General features: G+C 47.8%; 1 protein-coding gene across 2 annotated transcripts in view; it reads left to right on the top strand.

The window, feature by feature from the left end:
* The window catches only part of APBA1 (amyloid beta precursor protein binding family A member 1), a 289420-nt gene that overhangs the window by 192839 nt on the left and 83460 nt on the right, over positions 1-13121 (top strand). For both annotated transcript variants that reach the window (XM_069086984.1, XM_069086983.1), the window contains exon 4: positions 366-1413. In XM_069086984.1, the coding sequence (XP_068943085.1) occupies positions 436-1413 (978 nt within the window). In that variant the 5' untranslated portion in view covers positions 366-435. The remainder of the gene's footprint in view (positions 1-365; positions 1414-13121) is intronic.

Genomic DNA, 13121 nt, shown 5'->3' with positions numbered 1-13121 from the left:
GCCACCTGGCCGCCCCTGTCCTAGAGGTTGGGTGTGGTTTTTTTTCAAGCACTTATTTAAGATAAAGCTAGCCAATAAGTGGGTCTGCCCTATCAACTGAGCCCAGGTAAAGGAAGAAATTGTATAATAAAGTAAGTATTTTCGAAAAGAAAAGTCTACCGCTTGATGGGAGCTGGTTGAAGGACGCACCAACAATCCACGTCTGCAGAGGTTTGCTTTGTGCAGAGGGAAAATGCAGCTCGCACACGCGTTTCCCTTGGGCCCCCTCTATTCAGTGTGCCGGGGGGGTTGCCATTTCGTTGCCCTGCTGGTGCCTGGCTCGTAATTCGGTTTTATACGCTCTTTCTCTCCTTCCTCTTTCCCAGACACAGCGAGGAAGATGAGAGCGGAGTAAGCCGGCTGCCCTCCCCTGCCCCAGCCCTCCCTCGTCACACCATGAGCCACGTGGCGGGGCCGCCAGAGGCCGACGGGATCGACGAGCCAGGGAGTGGAGAAGCGGCGGCGGCGGCGGCGAACGAGTGCGTGGAGGCCGACCTGGAGCAGCCCGCGCCGGGCTCGGAGGAGGAGGAGGAGGAGGAGCGGGGCGGCTCCCTGGCCCGCTCGGCCAGCACGGAGAGCGGCTTCCACAACCACACGGACACGGCCGAGGGGGACGTGATCGCCGCGCCGGGGGAGGACGCCGACGACCCCGAGCGGGGCCAGGAGAACGAGGACGAGAGCGCCTACGCCGTGCAGTACCGGCCCGAGGCCGAGGAGTACACGGAGCAGGCCGAGGCCGAGCACCAGGAGGCCCTGAGCGCCGCCTACTCGGGCTACGTCTACACGCACCGGCTCTTCCCCCGCGGCGAAGACGCGCCCTACGCCGAGCCGTACGCCGAGCCCTACGCCGCGCCCTACGCCGAGCCCTACGCCGACTACGCGGGGCTGCAGGAGCACGTGTACGAGGAGATCGCGGACGCGGCCGAGCGGGAGCGCGACGAGGCGCTGGGCGCGCGCCTGCACCACTATGACGCGCGCTCGGACGGCGAGTCCGACAGCCCCGAGAAGGAGGCCGAGTTCGCGCCCTACCCGCGCAGGGACAGCTGCGAGCAGGAGGAGGACATCGACCGGATCGTGGCCGAGGTCAAGCAGAGCATGAGCTCCCAGAGCCTGGACAAGGCCGGCGCCGCCGCCGACGTGCCCGAGGCCGAGCGGAGCCTGGACGGGGACCCGGGCGGAGAGGGGAGCCCCGGGCCCGCGCGCTCCAGCCAGGAGAAGAGGGATGCCATCTCCCTGGCCATCAAGGACATCAAGGACGCCATCGAGGAGGTGAAGACCAGGACCGTGCGCTCGCCTTACACCCCGGATGAGCCCCAAGAGCCCGTCTGGGTCATGCGGCAGGACGTCAGCCCGACCGGGGACTGCGACGGCCAGGTGAGTGTGCGCCGCGGGGGGGCGCGGGGCCTCTGCTTCCCGGGCCACCCCCTCCCCGGCCAGGCTCAGCCATCATTGCTGGCACGCCCGAGGCGCCCGGAGAGCCCTCCCTCTTCCTTGCTGTTTGAGCGAACCGGGTAGCTGGGGAGGCGTCGTGCAGTCGGGCGGCTGATCACCGTGGTTGCCTTTGGGTGGCAGCGGAGGGAGGGAGGAGCAGAGACCAAGATGCCCCACCTCTATTGGAAATGGTGACCATTCGCCTTCTCCGGCTTAAGCAGTCTTTCTGGGCTCCCATTTGTCCTTTGGTGAAATCCCTTTCTCCTTCCCCATCTCCCAAGCTTCTTAAGCCCGTGCATACCTTCCCTTTGAAGAAAACCTGGTGGTTTGGGAGCTATACTTGGACGAATCAGGTGTGTCACTGGCAGGAAGGGGACTCAGTAAGTGCCCTCCAGAGACACCAAAAGACACCTTTCGAAGGGTGCTTTTCTGATTGAGATGCCTCCAGTTCTTTGCCCACCCCCAAACCTTTTTAACTGTCTTATTGAGCCCTTCGTGACAAGGGTAACGCTTTCATTTATTGTGTCACTTTACTCAAAGTAATCCCTGCCTGTGTCAACATGTTGTTTTCCATTTCAGGAATACCAAATTACTTAATAAAATAAGCAAACTGGTGGTCCCAATCTGTTCAGAATGCTTTAGGAGGGCTAACCTTTGTCCCTTACAGCTGGTGGCAAAGGTTGTTTATGGCTATTCGCTTTTCTCTTTTCTTTAGAGCTGGACTTTTTTTTTTAAGCAGTTAAATTTAAAACTGCATCTTGAAGTAAAAGAGAGGTTAAGAGTTTAAATTCAATTTTGTTTCTATCTCCATCTTGTGAGTGCAACAGGGTGTGTTTCCTAGTGACTATCTTCTGGTGAGAAAGGCCATTATTGCAAACCAGTTACATATCTGCAATACAGTTTTTGTTTATTTTTTAAGTTACTTAAGCCAGAAAGGCACCATTAGCCCCTCTTTGAGTAACAGTCAAACTGCTATTTGCACACTAAATTTTCCGTGCTTGAGTGGCCAGATAAGAAATAGTATTTACTTGTACATACAGTGTGCCTGAAAAGGAACTGCATACTCAGAGTAGTGTGCAACCCATTTAAAGATGGGTGCTGCCATTTTTTTTTTTTTACATTATGAGTGCCTCAAGTATTCTCCTACTGTAAGCAAAGCCATGAATTATTATTGTAAAGATGAGACAGGGGAATCAGTAGTGTTACTACTAGGTATTGAGCTGAAAGGAGCAAGACAAAAGATCCCCCGAGAGTAAATTTTGGAAGTGGATTTTATTGCCTCGGGACTGCCAGGTCACTTACCCAGATCAGACAGTGAGTTAGCATGAACAATATGCCAGCGTTTAAAGTCCGGTGTTTAAAGTGAGTCAGGTTATGTAAGCCAAGACTACAATCAGTGATTTGACAGTGTATTTTTTTAATTTCCCAGGACAGGGAACCTAGAATGGGCGGAGATGGGGAATATCCAGTGGGTGGTTGGGGGCAGGGGACCAGGAAGACTGAAGAAATATTTGGCAGGGGGGAGAATGGAGAAAGATCCGGAGCAGGGATTTTACCGTAGACTGAAATTCCTGTTCACTGATCAGTTGGGGGAGGGAAGGGTAGAGTTGTGCTCAACATTCCCTACTTTTTTTTGTAGGTATGTCAAACCTTTGACATGGCTGGGGCCACATCATCCAGGTTACCCAATTCTGTTCCTAAAGAATGGTAGTGGGGGTCCCTGACAGTTAACATTTTAATGGAGTTGACACGGGACTTCAAAAATCGTAGAAAGCGATTAATGAGACAGGGTCCCACAATCAGGGCTATGGTCAGGAGGAGGAGAGGACCAGCCAAGGCTGATACCAATGTAGTGAGCCAGGGAGATGTCCATATCCGGAACAGGGACTGATACCAATCCTCAGACTTTTCCAACTCCCTCTATTAGCGATATTCTGGCGTACCAACTTCAGACTCTCCCGCACCCCTCCAGAATTGTTTGCATAGAAGCAACAAGCCTCACCAAGGGCTGCACACAGGCCACCCTGTTTAAGAAAAAGAAGGTCAAGGCCTCTTTGGTTCTGGAGAACCACCTCTGCCAGAGAGTCCACCTGTCTTTCCAGGGCTGAGATGGACTGCTCTATGTGGGAGAGGTCAATATTTACCTGTGTACTTAAGGCCTGATAGTTGGCCTCCCCCTTAATCAAGGCTGCCATCCTGGGTGCTGCAGAACCCACAAGGCCCAAGCCCACTGAGATGGGAATGAGGAGTGGTACTGCCTGCCGTCAGTGGTGGCTCAGTTGCCCTTCTGGGGAAAAGTAATGCCAACCTTGTTCACCTGGGAGAAGGGTGACCTGGGGAATTGTGGCCACTAGGATACACAGGGGGCCCTCAGTGTGTTGTTATTTTCTGAGGAACACTGTAGCAGACACGCACTGGGTAAGGCCATCATGGCATGCCCACCAGGCTCCTAGAGGGGCAGGGATGTAGTCTGAGCTAGAGGCCCGAATCTCTTGGGTTTGTCCACAAATTGAACTATACTGAGAGCTAGACAAAGGAGTGCTGGATGATACGAGGCAGATACCTGTTCCCTGTACATCCCGAGGGTGAGCCTTGGGTGGTCCCACTCACAGTTCTCTGTGTTGGAAGTAGGGGTGACAGGCATTTAGTGCCACCCCTACATAGTAAGGAGGCTGGGGTTCAACACAGATCCAGCAATCTTTTCCCAACATGTGGTTAGAGCTGTTAAGTGTTTTATGAACAGCCGACAGGAGGGTAAATAAGGGGACCTGATAATTGTGAGATTCCTGAATCTTTGAAGATAGGGGGGCATATGACCTGACCGGGGCCCATGTGGTGACAACCGGTATTGTGATTTGGACATCGGGGTTCCCTATTGGGGCAGGGATAGCCAAGTCCCTTATGGGACCAATGGGGTGACGACCGGGTGGGGGCACAGGAGGCTTCTTGGTTATAGTCATTATTACCATCTTTCCCACCTGCCCCTCCTCCTCCTCCTCCTCCGGAGGGACCATAGTCCCCCAGGCAGGGATGATGATTCCCAGGACCCAAGAGACCAGGACTCCCCAGGCAGGGACTATGATGCCCAGGACCCAAGAGACCAGGGCTCCCCAGGCGGGGTCAGAGGGGTTTTGAATGGTGACATTGAGTATGGGTTGCCAGGGGTCAGACCAGGGGTCAGCCCTGTAGCACAGGGAGGCACCGGGGCTAGAAGAGGAGATGTGGTAAGCTGTGACACAAGTGCAGGCACACGGGCATCCTGTGTCTGAACAGAGAAGGTAAGCTGCATCTGATGGTGGGCCCCCAAATAGTCCAGTTTGGTGGGGGGGAAGGGAGTTGAGGGGGAGCCGTATGTGTTCCGACTTCTGGAAAGTCCAGGATTGTTCATTTCCTGTGGCTGCCACCCAGGTATAGCTTGGTCTGGGGGCATGAGGATTGTGGGGGACCGTGCAAGGAGGTAAAAGGAGGATCAGGAAGAGGGTCGGATAAGTCTTAGCTTTAGGGGGTCCTCGTGGAATTCTGCTTTCCATTCTGAGGTGACAGCAGGCTTCACTCTGGTATAATGGAGCCAAGTGGGGATAGAGTCCACTTTGACAGCAGTGGGTGTAGTGAGGATCACAACATGTGGCCCCTTCCACCTCGGCTCCAGACCTGTAGTGGTGAATTTCTTTAGCAGCACAGAATCTCCAGGTTGAAAGGGCTGTGCTGAGGCTGAGCTTTGGACCAGGAGGGCGGGGCAGACTGAGGGGAGGAGTTTTTTCTGAGTTGCCTGCAGACCCTGTAGTAACTTGATGAGGGAAGAGTTAGTAATTTCAAGGTTTAGGTCTTCTTGGATTAGAGGAAGAATGGGTGATGGTCTTCCAAACTTAATTTCAAGTGGGGTCAGTCCTAATTTATTGGGAGTGCATCTGCTTCTGAGCAGGGCCAGTGGTCGAAGGGTGACCCAGGATTCCTGGGTTTCCAGAACAAGCTTGGTGAGAAATTCCTTCAGAGTCCTGTTTGCCCTTTACACCTGCCTGGAGTTCATAGGCACAGTGTAGTTTCCAAGTAATCCTTAAAGCTTTTGCTGTTGCTTGTGATGTTTTGGCTACAAATGCTGGTCCATTATCTGACCCAACTTTCATGGGGAGGCCAAACTGAGGGACAATTTTGTTAAGGAGATTTTTTTGCCGTTTGTTAGGGCTGTTTCATTTTTCACAGGGAATGCTTCTACCCACCCAGAGAATGTATCCACCAATACTAGGAGATGCCTGTAGCCCTGCACGTGTGGTTTTATCTCAGTGAAATCGACCTCCCAGTGCTCCCCTGGCTGTAATCCTCTTACTCTGACCCCCCACTGGTCCTAATTTTTTGTTTTGTATTTACCCATGCACACATCTTGCAGCAACTCACAATGCTAGACAGGTCTCATTTAGATGGGGAATATAGTACCTTTCTCTCAAGAGGAAACCGAGTTTTCTTTCCCCCAGGTGAGTATTCTGGTTTAAAAGCTTAATCCACTCCCTCCCCAGAGCCTCAGGGAGTAGGAGGCATTCTCCTGAGAGGAGCCACCAACCTGACTCCTCCTTTTTCCCTATTGATTTATGGGCAAAAGGAATTATCCTTTTTTTTTTTTAAGAATAGGAGGGAAAAATGAGTAGAGTGGGCGTTTCCATAAGGGAACAGACAGTTGGGAAAATGAGGAGCCAGCAGCTTGGCAGGCAGCCAGATTTGCTACCAGTTGCCAACCACCTCTGGGGTGTCACCTACTTGATGGCTGGACAATGAATGATGGAAATTCGGGAGGGGAGCCAGACAGAGTCGAGAAGAGATAGGATTACGGCCTGGTTCTTTATGGCCGCAGTCAGGAGACCATGTTCACGTGAGCTGCAACAAAGGCAGCCCGGCCATCAGTGTAAATGTTAGTTGATTTTCCCTCCAAGAGGCTGAGGACCTGGGTCAGAGCAACGAGCTTGGCGCATTGGGCAGAGGACCTAGGAGGGAGGGGGATGACCATAGGACTGAGAGAGATGGGGAGGACGCTACCACTGCACCAGCCCTGCGTATCCCTTCGTACATGAAACTGCTGCCATCAAAGAAGAGGATTAGGTCAGGGTCCTGCAGGGGTGTGGCAGTGAGATCAGGCCTCAAAGCCTGGACCTGATCGATGACCTGAAGGCAATCGTGGACAGCTGGGTAGGGTGGACTAGGTTCAGGGTCAAAGAGCAAAGTGGCAGGGTTAAGAACAGAGGTTTTAAAAAAGTCAGACGAGGCTGATCTAGGAGGAGAGCCTGATATTGGGTTAGTCAGCAGTTAGAGAGCCAGCAGGTAGGATCACTATGGAGGAGAGTCTCCACAGAATGAGGGGCGGAGATGGAAAGGGGCTAACCCAAGGAAAGCTTATCAGCTTCCTTAATGAGGAGGGCCATTGCAGCTGCAGTCACTGAATCTAGATGTTTGGAAAGATAGGCGACAGGGCAACTCCAGGGGCCCAGGGTTTGGGCAAGGACTCCTTTAGCCATCCCATTAGATTCAGCAACAAAAAGATGGAAAGGCTTGAAAATATCAGGTAGGGCTAAGGCAGGTGCTGAGGCCAAGGTGGCCTTAAGGGTATCAAAAGCCTTTTGCTCTGGGCCGGAGCAAGAAAGGGGTCCAGCTCCAGCAGTGGCAGAATAAAGAGGTTTCGCAATTTCTGCAAAACCCCAAATCTAGAGCTGGTAGTAACCTATTGTACCCAAAAATTCTCGAACCTTGTTTTTTAATCTTTGGGGTTGGTAAGTCTAGAATGGTTTGGATTCGAGAGGGGGAAAGGGATTGAGTGACCCCTGAGAGAATGTAACCAAGATAGGTGACCTGAGATAAACAGATTTGAGCTTTTTTTAGAAGAAATTTGGTAACCCAAAGACTGCAATAGAGAAAGAAGGTCGGAGGTGGCAGGTAAACAAGTGCTTTCAGTAGGTGCTGCTAGGAGGAGGTCATCAACATACTGAGACACAATGTGAAGGGGGAAGGAGGCTAAGGGGGTCTAGTGAGAAAATCCTTGCATTCACAGTCAGTGAGTGCTAGACCCTCTGGAGAGTGACAGGCTTTTTTTCTTTCTTTCTCTGGGGGCATTTATTTTTTTCAATGTTCTAATTCCTTACAGTAGGCTCATTGATCCCAAGCAAGAGGGGGGCGGGCACCTTGTTTGGGAGTCTGCTTAGTATGCACCCCAGGGGAGTTTTTGATATACTGGCTGAACCTCCCACGTTCTAGGACAAAAAGACAGACAAGCAGTATAGTCTTATAAACATATCTTCCCAGTGGAAATCAGAAAAGCTTCCTTGAAGGTGCTCATCTGATAGCCACTCGAATACCTGCTTTGCAGAATAAAAATGGGGAGGCTTTAAGCAAATGAGCTCAAGACAAAACTTGACAAACATAGGACACATAAAAAGTTTGACAAATAATAGTCCCTACCTGCTTGTTTACCTCCCGAAGAATCTGAACAGGAAGCAAATGAGCTCAAGCGAACATAGGACACATAAAAAGACAGACAAATAGACATTAACCAGACCACTGACAGGCAAGAGGTCTGACATCTTGAGTTTTGCCTAGGGAGGAGATGACCCCTGCACAAATGGCTATGTCTAGCCCTCCTCCCTCCAGGAGACAGGACAGAATTTTACTCACCCCCAAACTGGAGGTCCTGGATCCACGAGAAGGCCAAATGAGGAGCAAGTCAAAGTTGGGAGGCAGGTGCAGTCTTTCCCTCCTCGAGACCTGGGGCTAGCCTGATGTCCTCAGGGGCTAGCCCCCTTAGGGATTGGGGCAAGCAGATGCCCACCTCCCAAGGCCAAGAGCTCTTCTTATTCGGGGATCTTTGCGGTGCCACAGAACACCACAGATCTCACTAGGGCCTCCAATTTATGTTGAGCCAAAAGGAGCAAGACAAAAGATCCTCAAGAGTAAATTTTGGAAGTGGATTTTATTGCCGCAGGACTGCCGGGGTCACATACCAAGATCAGACAGTGAGTTGGCATGGACAATGTGCTGATTTTTAAAGTGAGTCAGGTTATATAAGCCAAGACTACAATCAGTGATTTGACAGTGTATTTTTGAATTTCCCGCGCACAAGAAGTTTACCCTAGGCTGAGGGACAGGGAACCTAGAATGGGCAGAGATGGGGAATATCCAGTGGGTGCATGGGGGCAGGGGATGGATAAGAATGAAGAAATATCTGGCAGGGGGGAGAATGGAGAAATATCTGGGGGCAGGGATTTTACCCTAGACTGAAATTCCTGCTCACGGTTCAATTGGGGGAGGGAAGGGTGGAGTTGTGCTCAACAGTGGTACAGATGATATTACTGTATCTCCTTTTAGATTGGGAGAGGGATTGGAGGGGGGCAAGGGAAAGAATCAAATATTCTCCAAAGAAAAGAAATAATGGGCTTGTCACAGTTTATCCCCCAAAAAAAGTCAGTTTTCATCTTTCTCTGAAACTTGGAAAAACCACCAGAAAGGAAGCACCTAAGCTTGCACCCTTTGGATTTTTATTCTTCTCTATTTTTAGAATTTCTAAAAATGTATCAGCCTAAACTGTGACCAGTACAACCACATACATTAAACTCTTGTGATTATCTTAATACAAAGCTTGCTATGAAAATGCATTATGGTTTACTTTTTTAACAAATGTATTCAAACAGTATTATAAAGATAACCTTAAAAGACTTAGGACCTCTGAGCCAGTGACCAGCCACAAAAGTGGTCAACAGTGGCCAATGATAGTTCCAGGGGACTCAATAATTAAATATGCTACCCATTTCCAGACAGATAAATATTGGACTCAGAATGCAGATTGATTTTTTTTGGATGTGACCAGTTTGGGGATTTGTTTGGATTGACTGCATGTTTATAACAGATTTTGTTTTTCTTGCTTTCTCGGGGGGGAGGGGAAGTGGAGGGGGAGGTAGGGCAGAGGGTAGGAGAAGGGAGAGAGAGTCTATGAACTTGAAAATAAAATTAAATTGAATTTAAAAAAAATAATCTAAAACCATGGATTCAGAGAATTTTAAAGTTAAGAGAGACCTTAGAGATCATCTGATATAATCTTTTCATTTTACAGATGAGGTGACTTTGGCTCAGAGAAGTTCAAATGAATTGCCAAGTTGACAGCAAGTGGCAGCCTAACTGCCAGACCAGAACACTTTAAAAAAAAAAGATTTTTTTTTCAGTCAACAAAAACCTCCTTTCTTCATCTCCCCACTTCCCACCAGTTCCCAGTTGAGAAAGAAAGAAAAATAAAACCCTTGAACAAGGGAACTTTCTATTAACACAGTAACATCTTTAATGCAGGGGTTCTTAACCTTTTCTTAGGCCATGGATTCCCTTTGACAGTGTGGTGAAGCCTAAATGTCTCAGAATGACATTTTTAAATGCATAAAGTAAGATACAAAGGATTTCAAAGGAAAGCAATTACATTAAAATAGTTATTGAAAATATTTATACTTGGAGTGGCCAGGTAGCACAGCAAGTGAGAGCACTGGCTCCAGTGTTGAGAAGACCTGGCGATCGAATCCCAGGCTCAGACACTTAGCACCCATCCAGAAACACCTGGCTGTGTAACCTTGAGCAAGTTACTTAACCCCAGTTGCTTAGGGGCAGCCAGGTGGCTCAGCGAGTAAGAGCTCCGGCTCCAGTGGCGGGATGACCTGGATCAAATCCGGGCTCAGATACTCAGTACCACACCCAGAAATAACTGGCCGTGTAACCTTGAGCAAGTTACTTAACCCTGATTGCTTTAAAAAAAAAAAAAGAAAGAAAATATTTATACACAAGTGTGTATGTTTGTGTGTATGCACTTACACAGACATGCATGCACACATACCCCCAAGGTTAAGAACCCCACCTTTAATGGTTTGGCTTGAAGTTCCTTTCAGAAAATATGGTGGATTCATAGGGCATGTGATGGTTTAAAAAATATAGCTTGAATTTCTAGGAATTAAGATGGTGGAGTAAGCAGTAAATTGCCATATAAGTCTCCCATATTCACCTCCAAACAACTCTAAAAGAATTCTCCAAAACAAATCCTGGAACAACAGAGCCAGCAAAAAGATGGGGTGAAACAATCTTTGAGCCTAGGAAACTTGGAAGATTGGCAGAAAAGGTCTGTCTTATTCTGGTAAAAGGAGAATACAGTCCAGGACAGGAAGTCTCCCAGCATGCCAGTAGTAAGTCCCACCTCAGAAAACCATTGGTAGATCCTGAGCCCCCATTGCAGTTGAAGAGGCAAATGCTAACAACAGGACCCTCCATTTGCCTTAGCATAAATAGACCCCAGGTGTGAGAACCACCACTTGCTTCAGCATAGCCTTGGGCAAACAGGCAGATACCTGCAACCAGACCACCATGTGCTTCAGTATAGCCCCAGGGAAATGCAGAAAAATCCCACTGACCTCAGTACATACCAGACACCACCACTAGAACTCCAGCTTAGCCCCAAGTAAGCTGTCAGATCTCTACAGTCTCCAGCAGCATCAGCCAACCTCTCCCCCCTGCCATACACACCCTTAATGAAGCACCAGACAGGAGGATCCCGAGCCAGTCTCAGGACTATATCAGGGAAGCACCCGGCAAATAGCCAGGACCTGCAACACCTTGCACAAGAAGCCTGAGGCAAGTGTCCCTTTCATCATAGGAGCAGAGCTCTACTTGGAAAGAAAGAGAAAAGGCTGAAAAAGGATCAAAAAAACAACAAAAAAATATTGACCATAGGAAGTTATTATGGTGACAGGGAAGATCAAGACACAAACTCAGGACAACAGTGTCAAAACACCTACGGAAAAACCCCAAAGAAAAACAGCAAATGATCTTAAGTCCAGAAAGAACTCAAAAAGGAGCTTAAAATCATGTAAGAGAGATAGAAGAAAAATTAGGAAAAGAAATGAGAAGGATGCAAAAGAATTATGAAAAAAGAGTCAACAGCTTGGAAAAAGAAAGCAACTTCTTAAAAAGTAGAATTAGCCAAATGAAAAAAAAAAGATTCAAAAGCTAATTGAGGAAAACAACCCCTTAAAAGTTAGAATTGTTCAAGGGGAAGCTAATGGCTCTATGAGACAACAATAACCGATCAAACAAATTCAAAAGAATGAAAAAATTGAAGAAAATGTAGAATACCTCATGGGAAAAACAACTGACCTGGAAAATAGATCCAGAAGAGACAATATCAGAATCATTGGACTACCTGAAAGCCATAATAAAAAGGAGTACCTGGACGCCATCTTTCAAGAGATTATCAAGGCAGATTGCCCTGATATCCTAGAACCAGAGGGCAAAATAGGCACTGAAAGAATCCACTGATCACCCCAGCAAAGAGATGCCAAAATAAAAACTCCAAGGAACATCGTAGCCAAATTTCTAAACTATCAGGTTAAAGGAAAAAATACCACAAGTGACCAGAAAGAAACAACTCAAATATCAAGGAGCCATAACCAAGATTATACAGGACTTGGTATTATAATACATCAAGGGGAAAAATGGTCATTCAATGAAATAGAAGGATTTCGAACTTTCATAAGGAGAAGATGAAAATTAAACAAAAAATTTGATCTCCAATATTAAGACCCAAGAGAAGCATAAACAGGTAAAAGAGGGGAAAAGTAAGAGATACAACAGAGTTAAACTGTTTGCATCATGGGAAGATGATTCTTGTAATTCTTAAAAACTGTATCACTACTAGTATAGCTAGAAGGAATATACATAGAGGGTACAGATATAAGGTGAATTTGAGGGAATGACATAAAAAATTAAGGAATGAGAAAGAGGAGTGCAGTGGATGCAGAAGGAAGGGAGAGGTAGAATGGGGTAAATAATCTCCCATGAAGAGGTGAGAAAGACCTATTAAAATGGAGGGGAAGATTGGGGGGAGGGATTCGGGGTTATGGCCATCACTTGAACCTTACTCTCATCAGTACTGGCTCAAAGAGGGAATAATATACCCAGTCAGTTGAAAATAGAAATCTGGTCTTACCTGACAGGGAAGTTGAAGGGGAGGAGATTAAATAAAGGGGGTGGGGTGGAGACTGATAGAAGGGAGGGCAGAGCATCGGAGGTGGTAGACAGAAGCAAAACACTGGTGAGGAGGGAAAGGGTGAAAGGAAAGAGATGACAGGCAGGAGGAAGAATTGGATAGAGGTTAATACCCAGGTAGTAATCATAACTATGAATATGAATGGGTTGTACACTGCCATAAAATGGAAGCAGATAGCAGAGTGGATCAAAAACCAGAATCCTACAATATGTTGCTTACAAAAAACACTTGAAGTAAAGAGACACACAGAGTAAAGGTAAGGGGCTGGAGCAGAACCTATTACACTTCTGCTGAAGTTACAAAAAAAAATCAGCAGTAGCAATCCAGATCTCAAAGCAAAAGCAGATTTAATTAAAAGACATAAGGAAGGAAACCACATCTTGCTAAAAGGTACCATAGACAATGAAGCAATATCAATACTAAACATAGATGCAAGCAAGTGGCATAGCATCCATATTCTTAAAGGAGAAGTTAAGTGAGTAACAGGAAGATATAGACAACAAAAGTATACTATTGGGGAACTCAACCTCCCCTTCTCTAAACTAGATAAATCTAACCACAAAAACAAAGAAGAAAAAAAATTAAGGATGTGATTAGAATTTTA

This window comes from Petaurus breviceps, unplaced genomic scaffold, assembly GCF_028583685.1.
Source record: "Petaurus breviceps papuanus isolate PSGF00001 unplaced genomic scaffold, PetGlider_PUasm1.0 118, whole genome shotgun sequence".
Lineage (NCBI taxonomy): Eukaryota > Metazoa > Chordata > Mammalia > Diprotodontia > Petauridae > Petaurus > Petaurus breviceps.
The sequence above is the reverse complement of the archived record's forward strand: the minus strand, read 5'-3'. Positions and strand labels throughout refer to the sequence as shown.